This window comes from Hylobates moloch, unplaced genomic scaffold, assembly GCF_009828535.3.
Source record: "Hylobates moloch isolate HMO894 unplaced genomic scaffold, HMol_V3 SCAFFOLD_6, whole genome shotgun sequence".
Classification (NCBI taxonomy): Eukaryota; Metazoa; Chordata; class Mammalia; order Primates; family Hylobatidae; genus Hylobates; species Hylobates moloch.
This window is the reverse complement of record NW_026652281.1, coordinates 117,464,103-117,489,661: the sequence shown is the minus strand read 5'-3', so window position 1 is coordinate 117,489,661 and position 25,559 is coordinate 117,464,103. Positions and strand designations below refer to the sequence as shown.

The following is a 25,559-nucleotide window of genomic DNA, read 5'->3' as shown; positions in this document are numbered from 1 at the left end:
GTGGAGGCTGCATGAGCCATGATCACACCACTGCACTCCAGCCTGGGCAAAAGTGCAAGACCCTGTCTTAATAAAAAATAGTAATAAAAAACAGAAATCATATCTTGGGTTTTCTGAAATTGGTTAGCTTCACATAACACAAGAAAGAACCATCATGCTTTTCCTAAATCTAAGTTAAAGCTGAAGAAAATTATCCCCACTTTGCTCGAACACAAAAACTTCATTTTTAAACTATAGCTTTAACACAGAATCTATTATCTTTTGAAGTCTCTAACTGAAAACAGGAGAAGGAAAAATCTTTTTAAAAATCTACTATTAAGTACCTTTAAAAACATAATAGGCTACCATTAATAAAATGTCTCATATGTATCAGCCTTTTCCATATATTATTTTATTCAACCATCTTAACTACTTAATGTTAAGTGACTGGCCCAAGATCACATAACCATGTGAGGATCTGAAGCTATGTGTTTCAGACAACAAAGTTTACACCCTTTTCAGTACACCAAAGTGGATGAAGTGAATCTTCTAAACAACAGAATATAACTAAAACAAATACTAACCAGTGTAGTGAACAGAAAATCTACAGCTGTCCTAACAATCATATGGTCAGAAAATAACTTTGGAATTTAAATTAAATGTAACAGATTATCAAGCCCACTAACTCTAATGCCAGTTCAATCATATCACTCCTTTGGCCAAAATCCTTCCCATTTCTTAGGTAAAGGATCCAAATTTCTTTGTATGGCATATATAGTTATTTAGGATTTGGCTTTGACTATCTTTCCAACTATATCCTTGTTGTATTCTATTTGCTTTTTATATTCTAGCCATACCAAACTGCTGTAGTTCTTTGAACATATCATCTCTACAAAGAACAAAATTAAAAATTAAAAATAGCCAGACATACTAGCATGTACCGGTGGAGTCAGAGCTACTTGGGAGGCTGAGGCGGGAAGATGACTTGAACCCAGGAGTTCAAGGCTACACTGAACCGTGATCAAGCCACTGTATTCCAGCCTGGATGACAGAACAAGATCTTGTCTAGATGAGTGCGTGTGTGTGTGTATATAGATGTGTGTGTGATACATCAATCTCTCTCTCTCTCTCTCTCTCTCTCTCTCTATATATATATATACATAGTAGCTAGTATTATTATTCTTGATGCCAAAGCAGTGGAAGTATATATACCAGGGTATATAAGAGCTTGATATGTTCAAAGAACCACAGCAATTTAGTATGGCTAGAATATAAAAAGCAAAGAGAGTATAAGGATATAGTTGGAAAGATAGACAATGCCAAATCCTAAATAACTATGTCTGCCATACCAAGGAATTTGGATCCTTTATCTAAGAAATGGGAAGGATTTTCGCCAAAAGAGTGACAGAATGACAAGACAGCATGGGAGAGAGAGCTAATTAAAGAGGCGGCCCAATGTGCTTTATAATAAAGCCACTCAGGATAGTTAACTAGCTCCCGTGAGAAGTCCTAATGACTCAGTCACCTCTTATTAGGCGCAACCTCCTAACACTGTTGAACTAGGAACCAAGTTTATAACACATGAACTTTGGGGGACACATTCATCATAGTGGAGTGCAAGGGGAAAGTATGAGTTTAGTTTTAGAATTAATGAGCCTGAGATGTTTATGCAATATACACACAGTAGGTATTAATTGTTGGAAGGTCTCTTAAATGAAACATAATAGAAGTGAAAGGGAAGCCACATGGATATCTAAGAGGAGAATGTACCTGACAGAGGGAACTAGAAGTGCCAAAGGCCCTGAAGCATCACAGGCTTGGCGAGTTTATAGAACATGATAAGGAGCAGTTGTGGTTTTGCTCAAAAATAAGCACAAGACAATCTTATGCTGATGGACTATGCATCCTTCCATTTTAAATTACTGCCCCTTTAAACCTGCCACTTAGAGCCCATCAATCTCCTGAAGCAAGACACTCAAATATCAATCTTTAGCATGATCATCCAACTATCACAGGGCAATGATCCACATATTGAATTTGGTATCTTAGACTGTCACAGAACCATGAGAAAATTAAATGAGGTGATGCAATTAAAGTGCACAATGCCTAGAACACTCAAATACAATTTATTAATATCTAAAAAGAGTTTAGAAGGACAAATATAATTTGAATAAATAGGCTGAGCATGGGGGCTCATGGCTGTAATCCCAGCAGTTTGGAAGGCCAAGGCAGGACGATCACTTAAGGCCACAAGTTCCAAACCACCCTAGGTATCGAGACCTCACCTCCACCAAAAAATATTTTAAAATTAGCCGAGTGTGGAGTGTGGCTGAGGATGCCTGTAGTAACAGCTGCAGGGGTGGGGTGTGGAAGGGGAGGTTTGAGGTGGGAGGATTGCTTGAACCCAGGAGGTACAGTTTGCAGTGAGCCATGATCGCACCACTGCACTCCAGCCTGGGCGAAAGAGCGAGACTCTGTCTCAAAAAATAAACAATAATTTACCTTCTTTTTTCATTACCAGGAATATTAATATTCCTGAAAAGACTGATGTCTTTTTTCCCCCCCCAAGACAGAGTCTTGCTCCATCACCCAGGCTGGAGTGCAATGGTGCGATCTTGGCTCACTGCAACCTCCACCTCCCACGTTCAAGCGATTCTCTTGCCTCAGCCTCCTGAGTAGCTGGGATTACAGGTGCGCACCACTACACCCTGCTAATCTTTTTGTATTTTTAGTAGAGACAGGGTTTCACCATGTTGATCAGGCTGGTCTCGAACTCCTGACCTCATGATCCGCCCAGAATATAAAGTGCCTCAGCCCCCTAAAGTGCTGGAAGACTGATGTCTTTAAGGGCAGGGAACATTTTTTCATCTTTGTAGTCCAAAGCCTAGCACAAAGCTTAACAAATAGTAGGCTCTAAATAAATAATTGTGAATAAATAAATCCACTCTAGGCCAGGTGTGGTGGCTGATGCCTATAATCCCAGCACCTTGGGACACAGAGGCAGGCAGATCACCTGAGGTCAGGAGTTCGAGACCAGCCTGCCCAACATGATGAAACCCCATCTCTGCTAAAAAATACAAAAAATTAGCCGGGCGTGGTGGTGGGCACCTGTAATCCCAGCTACTCGGGAGGGTGAGGTAGGAAAATTGCTTGAACCCGGGAGGCGGAAGTTGCAATGAGCCAAGATTGTGCCACTGCACTCCAGCCTGGGCGACAAGAGTGAAACTCCATCTCAATCAATCAATCCACTCTAAAATACCAATCAGAATTCTTAAACTACCAAGGACTCTAACCTTTAAACGACATAATTCTGTTTTGCAAAATGTGAGTTCATGAAGAAGTCCTACCCCAAATTAACCAAGATTTTCTTCTGCAGAGAATGAGTGAATAATTTCAATAGATCAGCAACAAGGAGATAATATACAATAATACTTGTGATACTATATCATCATATAATTCTGAATTCTGTTGAGGGGTTGGTAATAGGTCAAATCCATGATTTTAAGTATAGCCTCAAATAATGGTCTCTTCAAACTAAAAGAAAATAAACTTTTCATTGCTAACCTATCAGTGAAGTCCCAAGTAAGACAGGTACCAAAATATAGTACAGACTCTTATTGTTCATTGAGCTGAAATAATTAGTAACCTAACAAAACTAGAAGCATTAGAGCAAGTGATAAGACTGTGACAATACTGGCTTGGGAGTCAAATTGTATGTTACTTAAACATTGAATTTATACCTTCTTAAGCAAGTGTTACAAGACGCAAAAACTCAGCCCGGCACAGTGGCTCAAGCCTGTAATCCCAACACTTTGGGAGGCCAAGGTGGGTGGATCACTTGAGGTCAGGAGTTTGAGAACAGTCTGGCTAACATGGTGAAACCTCGTCTCTACTAAAAATACAAAAATTAGCTGGGCGTGGTGGCCGGCCCCTGTAATCTCAGCTACTCAGGAGACTAAGGCAGGATAATCGCTTGAACCCAGGAGGCAGAGGTTGCAGTGAGCCGAGATCACGCCACTGCACGCCAGCCTGGGCGACAAGAGTGAAACTGTGTCTCAAAAAAAAAAAAAAAAAAAAGTAAAAACTCTAATTACCATGTTTTATAGTTTATTCCAATTATCCATTTGTTTATTGCCCAGGATAAAGAAATTCTGTCCATATTCTTCTTGGAGACTAGTCCACTCAGAAGACAACTACCCAAACCAACCATATCCTTCCTCTTCGGTCTTATCTCTTCTAAAACATATACTCAAGCTTTGTGAGAGAGGGGATGCACAGGGTAAACGGGTTAAAAAAAGGAAAACAAACACCGATACTACAACTTGCTCTCCTAGCAGTCTGGCAAATTTAAATTACATGGTTTAAATTACATGAATTTCTCCCCACCTATAGCATATAGAGAGGTACAGAAATTTCAAGGGCTAGAATGTTATGGAAGTGGGAAGGAGGGCGTTGAATTATTTGTTTATTACCACAAATTCTGCATCATATTAAACACCTCCTACTATACCTCTCCTAAAGACCACATCAAGAGAACAAGAATATAACCAATAACCCAGAATAACCAAAACAACCATGAAAAATAACAAAGTCAGAAGACTTACACTTTCTCATTTCAAAACTTAATGCAAAAAGCTATAGTAATCAAGACAGTGTGGAACTGGCATAGGGAGACATATAAATCAATGAATAGAATAAACAGTCCAGAAATAAACCCTCACATGTAGTCAACTGATTTTTGAAAAGGGTGCCAAGACAATTCAAGGGGGATAGAAATAGTCTTTTCAACAATTTATGCTGAAAAAACAGGGTATACACATTCAAAAGAATCAAGTTAGACCTCTACCTCACACCTTATATATAAAAATTAACTCAAATTGGATCAAAGACCTAAATGTAAGAGCTAAAACTATACAAGTCTCAGAAGAAAACAGGCATAAATCATAAATCTTTGTCATCTTGGATTACACAATGGTTTCTTAGACATGACAATAAGAGCACAATCAAAAAGATAAATATATAAATTGGGCGTCATCAAAATTTTTAAACTTCAAGTGACACAAGAAAGTGAAGACAAGACTGGGTATGGTGGCTCATGCGTATAATCCCAGCACTTCGAGAGGCCAAGGCGGGAGGACTGCCTGAGGCCAGGAGTTTGGTGAGACCTCGTCTGTACAAACAGTAAAATTAGCTGGGCATGGTGGTGTGACCTATCCACTACTTAGAGGCTGAGGGAAACATTTGACCTGAAGATAGAAGGAAAGAAAGAAGGAAGGAAGGATGGAAGGACAGAAAGAAGGAAGGAAGGAAGGAAGAAAAGAAAAAAGAAAAGAAAAGAAAAGAAAGAGAGAAAGAAAGACAGGCAGGAGAATCACTTGAGCTTAGGAGTTCAAGACCTCAAGACCAGTCTGGGCAATATACTGATACTCCATCTCCACAAAAAAATTAAAAATCAGCCAGGCACAGTAGCACGTGCTGATAGTTCCAACTATTCTGGAAGCTGAGGTCGGAGGATCACTTGAGCCCAGGAGTTTGAGGCTTCAGTGAGCTATGATTGGGCAACTACATTCCAGCCTGGGTGACAGAGTGAGACCGTCTCAAAAAAAAAAAAAAAAAAAAAAAGAAAGAAAATGATGAAGACAACTCACAGAATGGGAGAAAATATTTGCAAATCATGGATCTGTTAAGGAACTAGCATCCAGAATTTTTTTCCTAAAACAAATAAAAAAAAGAAAAGGAAAAACGAACACATAGCTATAAAAAAAACCCAATCAATAGGAAAAATATTTGAATAGATATTTCTTCAAAGATATACATATGACCAATAAGCACATGAAAAGATGCTCAACATCATTAATCATTAGGGAAATGCAAATCAAAACCACAATTAGATACCACCTCACACTCACTAGAATGGCTGTAATAAAAAAAAAGAAAGAAAAGAAAGAAAAATAAATGTTAGTGAAGATGAGAAGAATGGAACTCTTGTACATTGCTGGTAGGAATGTTAAATAGCACAGTTGCAGAGAATTGGCAGTAGGACGGGTATGATGGCTCATGCCTATAACTCCAGCACTGTGGGAGGCCAAGGCAGGTGGATCACTAGAGGCCAGGAGTTCAAGACCAGCCTGGGCAACATGGTGAAACCCTGTCTCTACTAAAAATATAAAAATTAGCCAGGAGTGTTGGCACATGCCTGTAATCCCAGCTATTCACGAGGCTGAGGCATGAGAATCACTTGAGCCCGGGAACTGGAGGCTGCAGTGAGATATGACTGCCCCACTGCACTGCAGCCTGGGTGACAGAGCAAGACTTGGACTCAAAAACAAAACAAAAAGTACTGATACCTGCTACAATATTGTAAAAATCTGGAAAACAATATGTCAAGTGAAAGAAATCAGGCACAAATAACCACATATTATATGATTCTGTTTATACAAAATGCCCAGATTAGGCAAATACATACAGACAGAAAGTGGATCAGTGATTATGAGGGGCTGGGGGAAGGTGAGAATGGGAAAAGATGCTAAGGAGTACACGGCTTCTTTTGGGAGTGATTAAAATGTTTTAGAATAGTTAGTTGATGGTCATACAACTTTGTGAATATATTAAAAACCAATGGGCCAGGAGTAGTGGCTCGCACCAGTAATCCCAACACTTTGGGAGGCCAAGGCAGGAGGACTGCTCGAGCTCAGGAATTTGAGACCAGCCTGGGCAACATGACAAAATCCTGACTCTACAAAAAATACAAAAAACAAATTAGCCAGTGTAGTGGTGCACATCTGTAGTCCCAGCTACTAAGGAGGCTGAAGTGGATCACCTGAGTCTGGGGAAGTTGAGGCTGCAGTGAACCGTGACTGTGCCACTTAACTCAAGCTTAGATGACAGTGAGATCCTATCTCAAAAAAAAAAAAAAAAGAAAGAAGAAGAAGAAGAAGGCCGGACCTGGTGGCTCACGCCAGTAATCCCAGCATTTTGGGAGGCCAAGAAGGGCAGATCGCCTGAGGTCAGGAGTTTGAGACTGGCCTGGACAACATGGTGAAACCCCATCTCTACTAAAAATACAAAAAAACTAGCTGGGCGTGGTGGCAGGCGCCTGTAATCCCAGCTACTCGGGGGGCTAAGGCAGGAGAATTGCTTGAACCCAGGAGGCGGAGGTTGCAGTGAGCCAAGACTGTGCCACTCCACTCCAGCCTGAGCGACAGAGCGAGACTCCGTCTCAAAAAAAAAAAAAGAATATATGGGAAAAGTTCCTTGTACTATTCTTACAACTTTCCAGTAAGTTTGAAATTATATCAAAATAAAAAGTAACTGGGTTGGGTGCAGTGGCACATGCCTGTAATCCCAGCACTTTGGGAGGCAGACGCAGGCAGACTGCTTGAGCTCAGGAGGTTCAGGACCAGCCTGGGCAACATGGCAAAGCCCATCTCTACAAAAAATACAAAAATTAGCCAGACATGGTGGCATGCACCTACAGTCCCAGCTACACTTAGGAGACCAAGGTGGGAGGATGGCTTGAGCTCAGGAGGTGGAGGGTGCAGTAAGCCAAGATCGTGCCACTACACTCAAGCCTGAGTGACAGAGACGCTGTCTTTAATTAATTAATTATTAATTAAATTTAAATTTAATTTAAAAAATTAATGTAAAAATTTTTAAAAATTTAGTAATTAAAAACTTTTTTAATTAAATAAATAAATACATAAATAATAACCAAAAAAAGAGAATGTATCCGCTACTGTCCCTTTTGGGATTTGCTCCTTTATCATAATGATAACTACAGGTTCATTTATCTAAGTTTAATACCATATTGAGATAATTTTTCCAAGACTGAGCTCATATCTAATCATATAAAGGATAAAGAATATTCTTTCTAGCATTTAATCAATATACGACATATCCTGATCACTCACAAATTAGTCAACATGAGGATAAATCAGGAAAAAATAAGGATTATATTTCAAAAACATATACTCAAAGTAAACATCCCATGTTATTTTGGGTTCAATGGCTTCAGGGAGAACATCAGTTGACTACTCTGGCAGCCTCTCCATCATAGATGCTTTTTAATATTTTGTCAAGATCAAGTCCTTTGATTTGCTAATAATTATTATAATAAAACAATTACATAAAATTTGTATTAAAAGTTTTTCTCATCCAAAACAATCTATAGATTCAATGCAATCCCTATTGAATCTGAATGGCACTTTTTGCAAAAATTAAAAACAAAAACCCATCCTAAAATTAATATGGGATCTCAAGAGACCCAGAACAGTCAAAATAATCTTGAAAAAGAACAACAGGTTAGGCATGGTGCCTCACACTTGTAATCCCAGCATTTTAGGAGGCCAAGGTGGGAGGATCACTTAAGGCCAGGAGTTTTAGACCAGCCTGGACAACACAGTAAGACCTCATCTCTATAAAAAATAAAATTTAAAAAAAAAGAACAAATTTGAAAGACTAATGCTTCCTAATTTCAACTTACTACAAAGCTACAGTAATCAAAAGAGGATGGTGGCAAAGAGACAGACATATAGATGAATGGAATAGATCAGAGAGTCAAGAAAATAAACCCACTTATATATGGTCAATTGATTTTTGACAAGGATGCCAAGGCCATTCAACATGAAAATAATGGTCTTTAACAAATGGTGCTAAAAAACTGGATATCCACAAGCAAAAGCATGAAATTGGACCCTACCTTATACCATATACAAAAATTAACTTGGCGATTCCTCAAGGATCTAGAACTAGAAATACCATTTGACCCAGCCATCCCATCACTGGGTATATACCCAAAGGATTATAAATCATACTGCTATAAAGGCACATGCACGTATGTTTACTGCGGCACTATTCACAATGGCAAAGACTTGGAACCAACCCAAATGTCCATCAATGATAGACTGGATTAAGAAAATGTACCACATGTATACCATGGAATACTATGCAGCCATAAGAAAGGATGAGATTGTATCCTTTGTAGGGACATGGATGAAGCTGGAAACCATCATTCTGAGCAAACTATTGCAAGGACAGAAAACCAGACACCGCACATTCTCACTCATGGGTGGGAATTGAACAATGAGAACACTTGGACACAGGGTGGGGAACATCACACACTAGGGCCTGTCATGGGGTTGAGGGGTGGGAAGGGATAGCATTAGGAAATATACCTAATGTAAATGACAAGTTAATGGGTGCAGCACACCAACATGGCACATGTATACATATGTAACAAACCTGCACGTTGTGCACATGTACCCTAGAACTTAAAGTATAATAAAATAAATAAATAAATAAAAATAAATTTTAAAAAATTAACTCAAAATGTATCAAAGGCGGCTGGGTGCGGTGGCTGAGGCCTGTAATCCCAGCACTTTGGGAGGCAGAGGCAGGCGGATCACTTGAGGTCAGGAGTTCAAGACCAGCCTGGCCAACATGGCAAAACCCCATCTACCAAAAATACAAAAATTAGCTGGGCGTGGTGGTGTGCACCTGTAATCCCAGTTACTTGGGAGGTTGAGGCAGGAGAATTGCTTGAACCCAGGAGGTGGAGGTTATAGTGAGCTGAGATTGCAGCACTGCACTTCAGCCTGGGCGACAGAGCAAGACTCCATCTCAAAAAACAAACAAACAAAAAAGATATCAATGGCGTAAATTTAAAAGCTTAGACTATAAAACTCTTTTTTTTTTCTTGAGACGAAGTCTCGCTCTGTCACCCAGGCTGGAGTGCAGTGGCGAGATCTCAGCTCACTGCAACCTCCGCCTCCCAGGTTCAAGCAATTCTCCTGCCTCAGCCTCCTGAGTAGCTGGGATTACAGGCAGGCGCCACCATGCCCGGCTAATTTTGTATTTTTTAGTAGAGACGGGATTTCACCATGTTGATCAGGCTGGTCTCAAACTCCTGACCTTGTGATCTGCCCGCCTCAGCCTCCCAAAGCGCTGGGATTACAGGCGTGAGCCACCATGCCTGAAAATCTTCATGACGTTGGAGATGGCAATAATTTCATGACATCATAAGCATATGACAAAATAAAAAATAGATAAATTAGGTTCATCAAAATTAGAAACTTTTGTTCATGAAAGGACACTACGGCAACAGAATGAAATGACAAGCCACAGAATGATGGCAAATATTTGTTAATTATGTATCTGATAAGGGATTAATATCCAGAATATATAAAGAATTCCTACAACTAAACGATAAAAAACAAACAATACAATTTTTTTTTTTTTGAGACAAGGTCTCACTCTTGTCACCCAGGCTGGAGTGCAGTGGCAGTGGCAGTCACAGCTTATTGCAGCCTCGACCACCCAGGCCCAAGCAATCCTCCCACCTCAGCCTCTTGAGTAGCTGGGACTACAGGCATGTGCCACCACGCCTGGCTAATTTTTTTTTACTTTCTGTAGAGACAGGGTTCCCTATATTGCCCAGGCTGGTTCTGAACTGCTGGGCTCAGATGATCCTCCTGCCTCAGCCTCCCAAAGTGCTGGGATTACAGGCGTGAGCCACTGTGCCTAATCAGCAATACAATTTCTTTTTAAATGTACAACGGATTTGAATAGACATTTCACCAAAGATACAGAAATGGCCAATAAGCATATGAAAAGATGCTTAACACTACTAATCATTAGGGAAATACAAATCAAAACCACAATGAAATACCACTTCATACCCATTAGAATGGCTATTATCAAAAAACAAACATAAATAACTGTTGGCTAGAATATGGAGAAATTAGAACCCTTCCTTGTGCTTTGCTGTTAGGAATGTCAAATGATATAGCTGCTATAGAACACAGTATTGCAGTTCCTCAAAAAATTAAAAATAGAATTACCATATGATCCAGCAATTCCATTTCTGGGTATATACCTAAAAGAATTGAATGCAGGCCTCAAAGAGATATTTGCATATCTATGTTCATAACAGCATTATTCATAATAGCCCAATGGTGGAAGCAATCCAAGTGTCCATCAACAGATGAACAGACGGACCAGGCACAGTGGCTCACACATGTAATCCCAGCACTTTAGGAGGTCGACGTGGGTGGATCACATGAGGTCAGGAGTTTGAGACAAGCCTGGCCTACATAGCAAAACCCCATCTCTACTAAAAATACAAACATTAGCCAGGCATGGTGGCGCACTCCTGTAGTCTCAGCTACTTGGGAGGCTGAAGCAGGAGAATCGCTTGAACCCGGGAGGTGGAGGTTGCAGTGAGCTGGAGATTGTGCCACTGCACTCCAGCCTGGGTGACAGAGCAAGACTCCATCTCCAAAAAAAATAAAACAAACAAAAATCCCAGATGAACAGATAAATAAAATATGAGGAGTGTGTGTGTGTGTGTACATATACACACACATACATATACACACACAATTCAATTTATTTAACTTTAAAAGAATAAAATTTTGACACAAGCAACAACTGGATTAACCCTGAAGACATTATGCTAAGTGAACAAAGCCAGTCACAGAAGGACAAATACTGCATGATTCCAATTATATGAGTAGTAAAATTCATAGAGAGAAAACGTAGAATGGTAGTTGCTAGGGGTTGGGGGAAGGGAGAATGGGAGAATTATTGTTTAACAAGTACAGAATTTCAGTTTGGAAGATAAAAAAGTTCTGGAGATGGTTGATGGTGAAGGTTGCACAACAATGTAAATACACTCAATGCCACTGAACTGTACATTTAATATACATGTACAGTGGTTAAAGTATAAATGTGATTAAAATGGTAAGGTTTATGTTATATATACATATTCTACCACAATTTTAAAACAAAAACAAAAAAATGGTTAAGATGATAGATCTTATGTTATGAATATTTTACCAAAATCTAAAAAACAAACTCGTTCTCAATCTAATTGTCCTCATTGTAAACTTTTAAACACATCAAACTTACCTTGGCAACTTAATAAACTGTTCTCTTGTTTAACTCTTTGGTTCTTAGTTGGTTTTTAGGTGTAACCTTTAGGGGTATACTTGCCTTTCTCTTTTCAAAATTGCATACTAATACAGATGAATCAATCACTAGGATACAGTGGGATATCTACATTTTTTTAAAAAACATCCTTTCTACTACCGAAAACAGTATCTATTCAGTAAGCGGAAAACTTTGTGAGAACAGAAGTCTATGTAGCAGAGGAAGAGCAAAATGTGCTCTTTCACAAATAGTTGCTAAATTTCAGTCCAGCAAATTTTTTATATACAATCTTACTTTCTTCCTGGTTTAGGTAAACTTGGCAGGAAGAAAGGTAAACTAGTCAATCATCATAAGTCAATTGATCTTTACTCACAGGAATCATGCACTGTCTGTAACTATCAATAGAAAAGCAGATTACAATTTTTACAAAATAATTAGAATATAACAATATTGTAAAACAAATATTTCCCATATTGGCAAAGCTGCAAAGTTGAGCATATGCCTTTCTATTTCAGTGGTTTTAATTATTTCTTAATCCTTTTTAAATGAATAATGAAAGACCTGAACTTTCCAATTATGTTCAGTACAAAATTTCTTTAGAATAGTGCTCCTCCTATACTCTAGTGGTATACTCTCTTATGCTGATCTACATGACAGTAATTTCATTAAAAAATATAAAACTTTTCCGGCCGGGCATGGTAGCTCATGCCTGTAATCTTGGCCCTCTGGGAGGCCACTGTAGGAAGATCCCTTGAGCCCAGGAGTTTGAGAGCAGCCTAGACAACATAATGAGACCTCGTAACTACAAAAAAAATAGCCGGGCACAGTGGCTCACACCTGTAATCGCAGCACTTTGGGAGGTGGGCAGATCACAAGGTCAGGAGTTTGAGACCAGCCTGGTCAACATGGTGAAACCCCATCTCTACTAAAAATACAAAAAATTAGTGGGGCATGGTGGTATGCACCTGTAATCCCAGCTACTTGGGAGGCTAAGGCAGGAGAATTGCCTGAACCCAGGAGGCAGAGGTTGCAGTGAGCCGAGATCCGCCACTGCACTCCAGCCTGGGCAACTAAGACTGTGTGTCGGGAAAAAAATTAATTAATTTAATTTAATTTAAAAATTAGCAGGATACGGTGGTGTGCACCTGTGGTCCCAGACGCTTGGGAGGCTGAAGGGGGAGAATCGCTTGAGCCCAGAAGGTCAAGGCTGCCTGAGCCGTGATTGCGCCATGCGATCGTGCGCCACTGCACTCCCGCTCCACCGCACTCCAGCTTGGGTGACATAACGGGACCCTGTCTCAAAAAAAAAAAAAAAAAAGGCCAGGCACAGTGGCTCAAGCCTATAATGCCATCACTTTGGGAGGCTGAGGTGGGCAGATAGTCTGAGGTCAGGAGTTCGAGACCAGCCTGGCCAACATGGTGAAACTCCATCTCTACTAAAAATACAAAAAAAAAAAATTAGCTGGGTATGGTGGTGGGCACCTATAATCCCAGCTACTCAGGAGGCTGAGGCAGGAGAATTGCTTGAACCCGGGAGGCAGAGGTTGCAGTGAGCCGAGATTGCACCATTGCACTCCAGCCTGGGCAATAGAGTCAGACTCCATCTCAAACAAACCAAAAAAAACAGCCCAAAAAAAAAAAAAACTTTTCCAACAAGATCAACTATGGATTATAAACTATACTAGTTTGAAAGAGGCATTTATAAGCAACTAATTAAACTCATTAATATAATGCATCAAAAGAAAGTTAGGAGAATCTAGAAGGTAGGATAACTAGAATGGGAATCAGATGGCCTATTTTTCAGTCTTGACTGCTACACATTAACTGTGTGATCTGGGCAAGTCATTCAGCTCAACAGTTCCCAGACTTCTGAGGCTTTTATCCAGGGTCCCAGCTGAAGTTTTCAGTTGATACTCTGTCAAGTGCAGATAGTTTTAAAAATTCATTTTGTAAAAGTAGGAAGAGTATTTGTCAAAATAGAAAAAAGTGGACCCCGTCTGGGAAGTGAGGAGCGCCTCTGCCCGGCCGCCCCGTCTGGGAAGTGGGGGGCGCCTCTGCCCGGCCGCCCCGTCTGGGAAGTGGGGGGTGCTTCTGCCCGGCCGCCCCGTCTGGGAAGTGAGGAGCACCTCTGCCCGGCCGCCCCGTCTGGGATGTGGGGAGCGCCTTTGCCTGGCCGCCCCCTCTCGGAGGTCTACCACGGAGGCCAGACGCAATGTGGGGGCTGCACGTGGTGGCTCACGCCTGTAGTCCCAGCACTCTGGGAGGCCGAGGCGGGTTGATCACTTGAGGCTGGGAGTTTGAGACCAGCCTGGCCAACATGGTGAAACGTATGAAAAATACAACAGACAAACCAACTAACCAACCCAGCAACAACAAAACGGGTCTACCCTGGAGTCATACTCTAATTTTTTCTATTTTCCTCCCTTTCTGATCCTTTATCCCACTTTCTTTTTTTTCCTCTTCCTTCTCCTTCTTCTTTGTCAAATAGAGGATTGAGTTATTATCATTGATCCATACAAAGTCCCTCTCTCATGTATTTTCTTTAATTCCCACCCCCCATTTCTATTCCCCGTCTTCCCATGTGTAACCTTCTTAATATGTTTGATATGCATCTTTTTGTTTGTATGTATTTTTAGAAAATGTTTATTGTTTTGTGTGCAAAAAAATTAATTAAAAAAGAGGCAGAAATAAAAATAGGTAGATGTAAATAAGCAATCACATATCATAAATTAAAAAGAAAATAAAATGTATTTTTAAAATAAAAAAAGAAAGAAAGAAAAAGAAAACAAGGAAGCACTCAAGAAACATTAATTTTTCACCTAATGCTTCCACTGTGGCAAGGAATAAAATTTGAATGAAAAGCCAAAAAAAAAATAAAAATAAGAAAAAAAAAAAAAGAGAAAAAAGTGGAAAAAAATAGCTTCACTAGAAATTCACTACATCCTGCTGATTTTCTCCATTTTACTTTACATCTCTGAAAACTTCCATAGAAACTAAACAATGATTTATTTAAAAAACAGCATTTGGTAACCAAAAACTACATATTTCTTAATTTGAAGCAAAATAACAATAGTATGGGCTCTGAATTCAGTATCACATTCAAATCCCACCTTTACCAGTCACTAGCCATATAACATTTTAACCATTTTTTTGTTTTTTAGATTCATTACTCTAAAAACTCTCTGAGCCTACACTTATTCATCTATAAAAATGTAGATAATACCTACCTCAAAGGGGTGATGAAACGATTAAATAAAATAACGAAAGTATCTAGTACGGTACTGGCATATAATAAGCATTCAATAAATGGTAGCAGTTACCTAAAAATGAGATGAGATAGGATTATCACCAAGATTCTATGACTCTATAGACAAGCAATAGGAGAGGGAAATGTGATCAATAAGGTCTGTGAAGACAGATACATTGAAACAGTTCCTTTATAGTGGGTTTAAAAAAAAGAATTGATTTTATTTATTACAACTTTGGTTCTCAGAAAGTAAATTTGGCCAAAAAAAAATTTGGTAAACTTGTCATTTATTTTGTTTACTTGCCAATTCAAGGCTAAAACTTTTTAAAACTGTTTTGCTTTTCTTTAAAGTAACATATTTTATTTATGTTAGTGATCACCGAATCAGAAGGCCAGAAATGATTTTGAGTTCATCTAGTCAATCAGCACTCTACTAACAAATACACTCAGAAAGGAATGTGCTTAAACTCACCTCCATCCTTCATTGATAACATAATTTATCACTTTAATTTTTAAAAAAAGTCTAAATCCCTCTCAAATTTACCATTTAAAAATTTCACGAGTAGCATATTACCATCTGTGTAACAATAGGGAAAATACACAGTTGTATTTTCATAAATTCTGAAAGGCTGTATAGTACTTTTATTAAAAGTATAAAGAGCAAGATATGTGGGAGCAGGGTGAGATTGAGACTTCACTGTATCTGCCCTTATATTACTTTGACTTATGAACTATATGAATGTAATTATCTATTGAAAGTATACTAAATAATAACAACAAAAACTTCTCATACTTAAAGTTTCCCAAAAAGTTTTCCTCCACCCATACTAATCAACTCTGCATCAACCCCACCATTCACATAAATATACTTATCAATGCGTCATTTTGTATGTAAAGTCTTAAGGCTTTACATCATGAAGCTTGTGAAAGGTTGGTATTTGTGCAATATACAAAAAATTGTGGCCAGGGGCGGTGGCTCACACCTGTAATCCCAGCAATTTGGGAGGCTGAGGGGGGCAGATCACAAGGTCAGGAGATCGAGACCATCCTGGCTAACACGGTGAAACACCGTCTTTACTAAAAATACAAAAAATTAGCCAAGCGTGGTGGCATGCGCCTGTAGTCCCAACTACTCGGGAGGGTGAGGCAGGAGAATCACTTGAACCCGGGAGGTGGAAGTTGCAGTGAGCCAAGATCGTGCCACTGCACTCCAGCCTGGGTGACAGAGCAAGGCTCCTCTAACTCAAAGAAAAAAAAAAATTGTTACAGTAATAACATATAACTCTTTTTATTCAATAAACATTTCCAAAGTCTCCAAAATTAGCCCACTAGAATATAAAGTTATATTTCCTATGTCATCACTACAAATGATAATTTATGGAATAAAGCATTTCTACCTTGAACAAACTGGAAGTCCCCATAAAAGTTTTTTAAAAATTCATTTTCATGGACAACTGAACTTTTTGAAAAATAATATATTTTAAGTGAAAGTTCCCCAAAATGATACATTTACCATAGAAAATTTACAGCAGTTCATGCTAGGTTTATATTAAACCTTTCAGTACCTTCTATTTCTCCCTTGTTCAGGTTATAAGTGTAAGCCCTGAGATGCTATTAAAAGCAGTGACTCACCTTGTTTACCTTAAGTTTGAACACAGAGTATAACAAAACTACCATTCCTGACAAGAGTGGCCTCTAGACCGGTGGCTCTCAACCAGGAGTGATTTTGTCCCCAGGAGACATTTGGCAATGTCTGAAAAATTTCTGGCTATCATAATTGGGTTCTACTGGCATCTAGTGGGTAGAGGTCAGGGATGCTTCTAATACACAGGAGAGCCCCTCACAACAAAGAATTCTCTGTCCCAAAATGTCTATATGTTGCTCTTGAGAAACTCTGCTCTAGATTATAGATCATATTAGCCAAGTATGGTGGTGCACACCTATAGTCCCCTGTAGTCCTGACTACTTGGGAGGCTGAAGCAAAGGATTGCTTGAGCCCAGGAGTTGGAGACCACAGAGAGTTATGACCATGCCACTGCACTGTGTAGCCAGGGCAACAGCCAGCCTGGACAAAAAAGCGAGACCTCCATCTCTCAAAAAACATAACAGTAAAAAAAAAATTAATTAAAAATTTAAAAATAGATTATATATAGATCATAAGCAATCTTAAAGGATATGACCCAACTCCTTACCTACTGGAGAAAATCAGGATGGGATTTCCGTATGGCTTTTGCCTTTGACGTTAAAAGTAATTTTCAGGGAAAAAGGAATCCCTACAAGGCTTGTGCTATATTTTCAGAGCTAAATACAGTTTCTGCATACTTTTATATAATTGTAAATACAGCACCTGCTTCAAGAAAAAAACCTCAATGTGATATAAAGCTACATTTTTAAATTTGATATGCCTTTAAAGTATGTGTATATTAACATATATACACATATACATAGAAAGATAGGCCTAGAAAATTTACTGAACGAAAAATTTTAATATTGGTTACCTTGAAGGGTAGAATTTGAAGAATTAATGGGGGTGGGAAGAAGCACTTTTACTTTTCCCCTTATACCTACTATCTATATTGTTGAGTTTTTCAACAAGTGACTATTTTGTAATAATTTTATTATTTTCTAATTTTTTGAGATGGAGTCTTGCTCTGTTACCCAGACTGGAATGCAGCAGTATGATCTTGGCTGACTGCAGCCTCTGTCTCCCGGGTTCAAGCGATTCTCCTGCCTCAGCCTCCCGAGTGGCTGGGATTATAGGTGCCTGCCACCACGCCCGGCTAATTTTAGTATTTTTAGTAGAGACAGGCTTTCACCATGTTGGTCAGGCTGGTCTCAAACTCCTGACCTCAGATGATCCATTCGCCTTGGCCTCCCAAAGTGGTGGGATTACAGGCATGAGCCACCGTGCCCAGCCACTTTTGTAGTAATTTTAAAAGGAGGCTGTCACACACACACATACACACATACACACACATATACACACACATTCATTCTTACGACAAAAATTAAAAACCATGTCTCACACAATCTTTTCTTTAGAAATTGTATTTTTATTTCGATTTGCTAAAAAAATTAAAAGACCACAATTCTAAAATTAAAATTTAAAAATTGGTTTTTCGGTCTGGCACAGTGGCTTACGACTTGTAATCTCTGCATTTTCGGAGGCCAAGGCAGGAGGATCTCTTGAGGCCAGGAGTTCAAGACTAGCCTGGGCAACACTTTTTTTTTTTAAATCAGGTGGAGTGGTGGAGTACACCTCTAGTTAGACCTAGCTCTTTGGGAAGCTGAGGCAGTAGGACTGCTTGAGCCCAGGAATTCGAGGTTGCAGTGAACTATGATCACGCCACTGCATTCCAGCCTGGGTGACAGAGTGAAAGCCCATCTCTAAAAATAAATAAATAAATAAAAATAGGCTGGGTGTGGTGGCTCACACCTGTAATCCTAATCTCAAAATAAATAAATAAATAAATAAATATTTAAAATAAAAACCATTTTTTAAAGTGGTTTTTTTTTTTTTTTTTGAGACAGAGTCTCACTCTGTCGCCCAGGCTGGTGTGCAGTGACGCGATCTCAGCTCACTGCAACTTCCGCCTCCCAGGTTCAAGCAATTCTCCTGCCTCAGCCTCCTGAGTAGGCTGAGATTGCAGGTGCGTGCCACCACGCCCACCTAATTTTTGTTTTTTAGTAGAGATGGGGTTTCACCATGTTGGTCAGGCTGGTCTTGAACTCCTGATCTCGTGATCCACCCACCTCAGCCTCCCAAAGTGCAGGGATTACAGGCGTTAGCCACTGCACCAGGCCTAAAGTGGTTTTTAAGAAATTTTTAACCTGACCTCTATTCTGAACATGGATATATTTCTCAGTAGGATTCAATGCAGTGCTAGCTCTTCTAATCAAGGCCTTAGATAGCTAAGAAACATGCCAAGAATGGCTGAAGAAATACGAAACAGGTATTTACCCCAATGTTTAAAATAACAAAAGCACCAGGCAGGTGGCTCACGCCTGTAATCCCAGCACTTTGGGAGACCTAGGCGAGCAGATCACCTGAGGTCAGGAGTTCGAGACCAGCCTGGCCAATATGGTGAAACCCCTGTCTCTACTAAAGATAGAAAAATTAGCCAGGCATGGTGGCACGCACTTGTAATCTCACTACTGAGGCAGGAGAATCGCTTGAACCCAGGAAGCAGAGGTTGCAGTGAGCTGAGATCGTGCCAGCCTGGACGACAAGACACCATCTCAAAAAAAAAAAAAAAAAAAGGTACTGAAAGATGTGAGTCCATTCTTCTAACCAAAAAGTCTTTTGCTTGGCCAGCAAGAAAGAGTAGCTTGTTTTTTTCTCAGCTCTTGGCTCTGATATTAAATATAAAGAGGTCCTTAGAGTGTCTACTCCTCTGTACACAAAATGTAGAAGACCAACTAATTCTAGAGCAAAAATACTAGGGCTCTACATTTCTTATTTCTCACCTAATCCTGCCGCATTTGAGGAACAAAACAAACTTCACTCCCAAACTACACACCAATTCATCATCTTTCTGGATGTCTAGGTACTTGTTTCTAAAATATTTTAATTTTTTTTTTTTTTTTTGAGACAGAGTCTCTCTCTGTCACCCTAGCTGGAGGGCAGTGGCACGATCTCGGCTCACTGCAACCTCTGCCTCCTGGGTTCAAGTGATTCTCCTCCCTCAGCCTCCTGAGTAACTCAGATTACAGGCGCCCTCCACCAAGCCTGGCTAATTTTTTGTTTTAACAGAGACAGAATTTTGCCATGTTGGCCAGGCTGGTCTCCAACTCCTGACCTCAGCTGATCCACCTGCCTTGGCCTCCCAAAGTGCTGTGATTACAGACGTGAGCCACCATGCCCGGTGGTTATAAATATTTAGGAAAAATGAAGGCCAGGCATGGTGGCTCACGCCTGTAATCCCAACACTTTGGGATACCAAGGTGGGAGAATCACTTGAGGCCAGAAGTTTGAGACCAGCCTGGCCAACGTGACAAAACGCTGTCTCTACCAAAAATATAAAAATTACCTGGGAGTGGTGGTGGATGTCTGTAATCCCAGCTACTCAGGAGGGTGAGACAGAAGAATCGCTTGAACCCAGGAGGCGGAGGTTGCAGTGAGCAGAGATCGTGCCACTGCACTCCAGCCTGGGTGACAGAATGAGACCCTGTCTCAAAAAAATAAATAAAAATAAACAAAATATTTAGGAAAGATGAGACTGAGGATTTTAGTATTATTCATCAAATGCCAATTACATGAGTATTTTTTGAAGAACACTGTTACCTTTTCACACTGAAAATTCAAAGGCAATAATAATAAAGGAAGACAGCTCATCTTGTCAGACAGAAAATGGAAAATTTTTGCTTGGCCAAAACAGGTCACTTTATTCACAAAGGCACAGACTATACTCTACCACACATACTATAAAGACTACATACTCCAAGAATTTCCTCTCTATGTGATATGGGAGAAACAGGACCCAAAAAAATTTCCTGCTTACACAGATTAAGAAAGCATCTATACACCCACTAAGCATCATCTTAGATTAGGCTAAAGTGGGTATCCTAGAAACTTCCATTCCAAAAATGAGGTCTACATGTACTCTTAACCTCTAAATTCTTTTAGGCACAGAAAACATAAGTAAACAGGAAAACATGGGGTTCTTCTAACATTAGCCACCACTAAGTGGGTGTAGGAATCACCAACACATGACTTCTACAATAAGCTTCAAAAATACAAAAGGCATGGATTCTGCCCATAGCTTTAATTACATGGTATGGAAACTCCAAAGACCATTTTATACACACACACACACACACACACACACACACACACACGCACACACGCACACGCACAGTCAGAAAGAGAGAGAGAAATTTATGACTTTGGGGGCACGCTAGTGCTCTACCTGTGAAGAAATTTAAGACTATTACTTATAAAAAAGCAAATGGTTGCCAGGCACAGTGGTGTGTGCCTATAGTCCCAGCTACTTAGGAGGCCGAGGTAGGAGGACCACCCGAGCCCAGGAGTTTGAGGCTAGTCTGGACAACATAGCAAAACCTGTCTCAAAATAAATAAATAAATAAATAAATTAAGGCCGGGCGTGGTGGCTCATGCCTGTAATCCCAGCACTCTGGGAGGGTGATCACCTGAGGTCAGGAGTTTGAGACCAACCTGGCCAACATAGTAAAACCTCATCTCTACTAAAAATACACAAAAATTAGCCAGTCGTGGTAGCAGGTGCCTGGAATCCCAGTTACTAAGGAGGCTGAGGCAGGAGAATAGCTTGAACCTGGGAGACGGGGGTTGCAGTGAGCCGAGATCGAGCCACTGCACTCCAGCCTGGGTGACAAGAGCAAGACATAGTCTCAAAAAAAAAAAAAATTAAAATTAAAAAAGGCAAATGAGTGACCTTTCATCTCACCCATGACAAATATGTAAAAATGGTCAAGAAAATCAAGGTCCCCTTTTTCTATCACATTTAGACCAAAGCAAACTCTTTCAGATTCTCATTTACAAGTTTCAAAGAAAATAAGCTCTAATCTTTAGTCTAAGGATATCCCCCATACTTCATTTCCTAGCTAAAAAGTACTGTGTTCTAGCTTAATCTCTCACGTTTCACTGAAAGGATAAAATGAAGCCTTCCACAAGACCAAGAGTAGGGATACTCCAGAGTCTCTCCCCATAACTGCCTACTCAAATAAAACATTTTTCTCACCTTGGCTTAGAAGTTATTTCCCTTACTGTGAAATTCAAAGACGTAGACATTCAAGGGACTACCCGCCTTATAACTCACACACTTTTTTTTCCAAAGCAAAATGTTAGGGTCAGAATGTACTAAGGTTTTCAATATTAAATAAAACCCTGTTCAGACCTAGAATGATAAGACAGTATACTAACTGCAGTCTGTAACCCACAAATAATTTCTCCTTATTCCTCTCAAATCCAAGAGCCAGGATTGTTAGTACACACAGAGAAATTCCTGTACTTTAACACCAAGACCAGAGGTTAAAATAACTGGTCACAGACAAATCAGGCACCTCAGAACCAAAATAGAAGAAATACTCTGAGCACTTAAAACAATCACGGTATAGTACTCTACGCATGCCATAGTCAACAGAAAAAAGTATACACATAAAATACCGCCCCTTGAGATCACAAGGTCAGGAGGTCGAGACCATCCTGGACAACATAGTGAAACCCTGCCTTTACTAAAAAATACAAAGTATTAGCCGGGAGTGGTGGCACGCGCCTGTAGTCCCAGCTACTCGGGAGGCTAAGGCAGGGGAATCGCTTGAACCCGGGAGGCGGAGGTTGCAGTGTGCTGAGATCGCGCCACTGCACTCCAGCCTGGCGACAGAGCAAGACTCCATCTCAAAAAAAACAAAAAAAAACCCGCCCCTTTTTCCCCAGAGCCCAAAAGAAGTTAATGCCTACCATCCTAGGTTGCTCAGACCTAAAAATGTGTACACATAAGAGTACACACAGAAGAGTTAAAGAAATGAAGGACTTCACCGCAAAGGCAGAGTGAAGGTGTCCAGCTGGGCACGGTGGCTCATGCCTGTAATCCCAGCACTTTGGGAGGCCGAAGCGGGTGGATCACCTCAGGTCAGGAGTTCGAGACCAGCCTGACCAACATGGTGAAACCCCGTATCTAATAAAAATACAAAATTAGTCGGGCGTGGTGGCGCACGCCTGTAATCCCAGCTACTCGGGAGGCTGAGGCAGAAGAATCGCTTGAACCCGGGAGGCGGAGGTTGCAGTGAGCTGAGATCACGCCATTGTACTCCAGCGTGGACAACAAGAGCGAAACTTCATCTCAAAAAAAAAAAAAAAAAAGAAGAAGAAGAAGTTTCCACAGGTTGCCCCACTTTCTCCAAGCCTGAAACCTCCGAGTTCAGCTACCCAGCTATTCCGAAGCTCAAGGATGCCCTGGAACTTCCTTTTCCTGTCTAACTTCACAAAAGGTCCCAGAAGGAGGAGTCACGTGATTTTTCAGGGTAAAAGCCGAGAGATCCCTAACACTCAAACCTGTCTCAAACTGAAGAGGGAAAATAAGAACCGTCCTTAAGCACACAGGTAAGACACACACAAGGCAGAAGGCAAATAAACGTATCCCTCAACTCTGAGGAGGGGCAAAGAAGAGAAACGATCTTTGCACCAGCTCTGTCTCTGTCTCTGTTTGTCTCTCTCAGTACCAAGGGCAGGGACTCTGGCAAGACCCCGCCCCCCACCCCCGACTCCAAAGCAGGGTGGGCGGGAGGCAGCCTGAGGAGTCCCTGTTCCCGCGCGAAGCTCAGAGACCAAAGGACTCCCTATTGTGGGTCTACGAATGGTGACGGGAACCTGTCCCGCTCGAGCTAAAGAGAAAGCCGAGGGCTCACTAGGCCCTCACCGCGGCCACCGCCGCCATGGAGCCGACCGCTGTCACAGAAGGACTCCACCAGGGAAGCGGGAGGATGGCCCCGGCCCAGAGCCGATCCAAAGAGAATTCACGCCTCACACTGTGTGGGAGGCGAGGGTCCCGGAGCCTTACCTCGGACACTTCGTCCTCGTCACTGCCAGAGGCACCACCTCCACCCCCGGTCCTCAGCACGGCAGCCGCCAACTTGAAATCCAGCGCCGCGTCCCCTCCGCCCGCGCCGCTGCCACCGACTCCCGACGCTGGCCCGGCCTCCCCAAAGAGCCTCACGGTACGGATCCCCAGACCGACCCCTCCTGGCGGAGGCGGCTCCGAGGCCCCAGCTGGGGCGGATCGCGGAGCCACAGAGTCCAGGTCCTCCTCAAAGGAGGTGCCGCCGCCTCCGCCATCAGTCAGCATTGTTCGCACGCGGAGCCGGAGACGGTGCCGACCCACTCGCGGTCACCGCCGCCGCTGATCTCGGGAACGAGAGGAGCAGCAAGAGGAAGAAGCGTCTCCTTTCCCCCGTCCCAGCAGCGCCACTAACTTCTCACTGCCTAACCTGCTGCCTCCCGCCCCCTCGACTCGCCAATGGCTGCAACACCCTGGCGGCTGCAGATCATTGGCCAAAGTGACCCGTCGCTCAGGCTCTTCGTCACGCGCCGCTCGCTGGCTCGCAGCCGCCAAGCTGCGTTGACCCGCGCAGGCCTAGGCGGTTGCGAACACCCGCCTCCCACCCTTCACCAGCTGACTTCCGGTCTTTTCCTATGTCTATTGGCCAACCCGTCTGACTATCGCGTCACGACCTTAAAGTGGATTAGTTGGCCTTGTGGTCAGTCATAGTGACCCCGAACAATGGGAGAATTCATTGGCGCCATAAAGTGTCGGTCACTGTCGCGGGACGTCGCGTGGTACAATTGGCCTGTGAGAGTACCATTCATCCCACCCTCATCTGAGGTGACGGGAAAGGGCCGGGAAATTTCCACTTCTGAATAAAATGACTGCTGAAGTGATGACCCGCAAGAATTGGTCAAATTTGGAGTAGGCTTCACCCTGCACTTGGTGAAACTTGTACGTCAAGGATGCAAGAGGCGCCGAAGTAACGCAGCTCCCACCTGTCGCTCTCCGCTGGGCGCCGAGACTATGGCCGGAGAATAGCTGCACCGGGATTGGAGAAAGGAAGCCATCAGTCTTAGGGAGGCTCCACCTTCCTGCCATTGCCTGGTTGGAGGAGCGTAGCGTCAGTCACTAGAACAGTCACCACCTCTGGGACAGGTGAAGATGCGTAACCTATTTGCCGGGGGCTATTTGGGAGGGAATAGAGGTTGGGGAGCGCTGAGGGGACAGTCGAGGGGCAAGGCCGATCTCGCTTCGCGCCTCCCGCCTTTCTGAGTTGAGCCCAGCGCGCGGGTCTGAGGGACACCCGGGGAGCTGCTTGGGATAGCCGCCTTGAGGGGACTCGACCCGCCAGCCAGGACCCGGCCGCGCGCCGCAGTTCTACAGCCTTCGGGCAGGACCACCCGGCGGGGCCGTGTTCTCCTGCTTGCGGACGGCTGCGGGCCTGAGGGCTGGACAGCGCCATGCCTCAGTACCGGGAACTGTCCCACGTAGGAAGGTGGGAATGCCGCGAACGGCCTGCGGAATCCAACCTCAAGGTGGAAAGGGGTGGTGAAGAGTGCATGCTCCGAGGCAGTTTCGAGTTCTGGCCGGGCGCGGTGGCTCACGCTTGTAATCCCAGCACCTTGGGAGGCCGAGGCGGGCGGATCACGAGGTCAGGAGATCGAGACCACGGTGAAACCCCGTCTCTACTAAAAATACAAAAAATTAGCCGGGCGTGGTGGCGGGCGCCTGTAGTCCCAGCTACTCGGCCGAGTTCTGGTGCCGCCACTTATTTGCTGCCTGACTTCGGCGCGTTTGCTGTTTCATTTTTGACTTTGAACTCGCTCCTCTATGAAATGGGAGTAATATTAGTACCTTCCTCATTGGGTTGTTGTTATGAATAA

At 42.1% G+C, this 25,559-nt stretch overlaps 1 protein-coding gene and 1 long non-coding RNA gene across 16 annotated transcripts in view; one reads left to right on the top strand and one right to left on the bottom strand.

Annotated features, from left to right (window-relative positions):
- ANKHD1 (ankyrin repeat and KH domain containing 1) overlaps positions 1-24,272 on the bottom strand; it is a 140,987-nt gene extending 116,715 nt beyond the window's left edge. For 11 of the 15 annotated variants that reach the window (XM_032158080.2, XM_032158082.2, XM_032158084.2 and 8 more), the window contains exon 1: positions 23,692-24,098. In XM_032158080.2, the coding sequence (XP_032013971.1) occupies positions 23,692-23,976 (285 nt within the window). In that variant the 5' untranslated portion in view covers positions 23,977-24,098. The other 4 variants (XM_032158077.2, XM_032158087.1, XM_058439907.1 and 1 more) reach the window with 3 other exon arrangements.
- The window catches only part of LOC131383648 (uncharacterized), a 32,675-nt gene continuing 31,201 nt past the window's right edge, over positions 24,086-25,559 (top strand). Inside the window, exon 1 of the long non-coding RNA XR_009213824.1 lies at positions 24,086-24,831. This is a non-coding gene — a long non-coding RNA (uncharacterized LOC131383648). The remainder of the gene's footprint in view (positions 24,832-25,559) is intronic.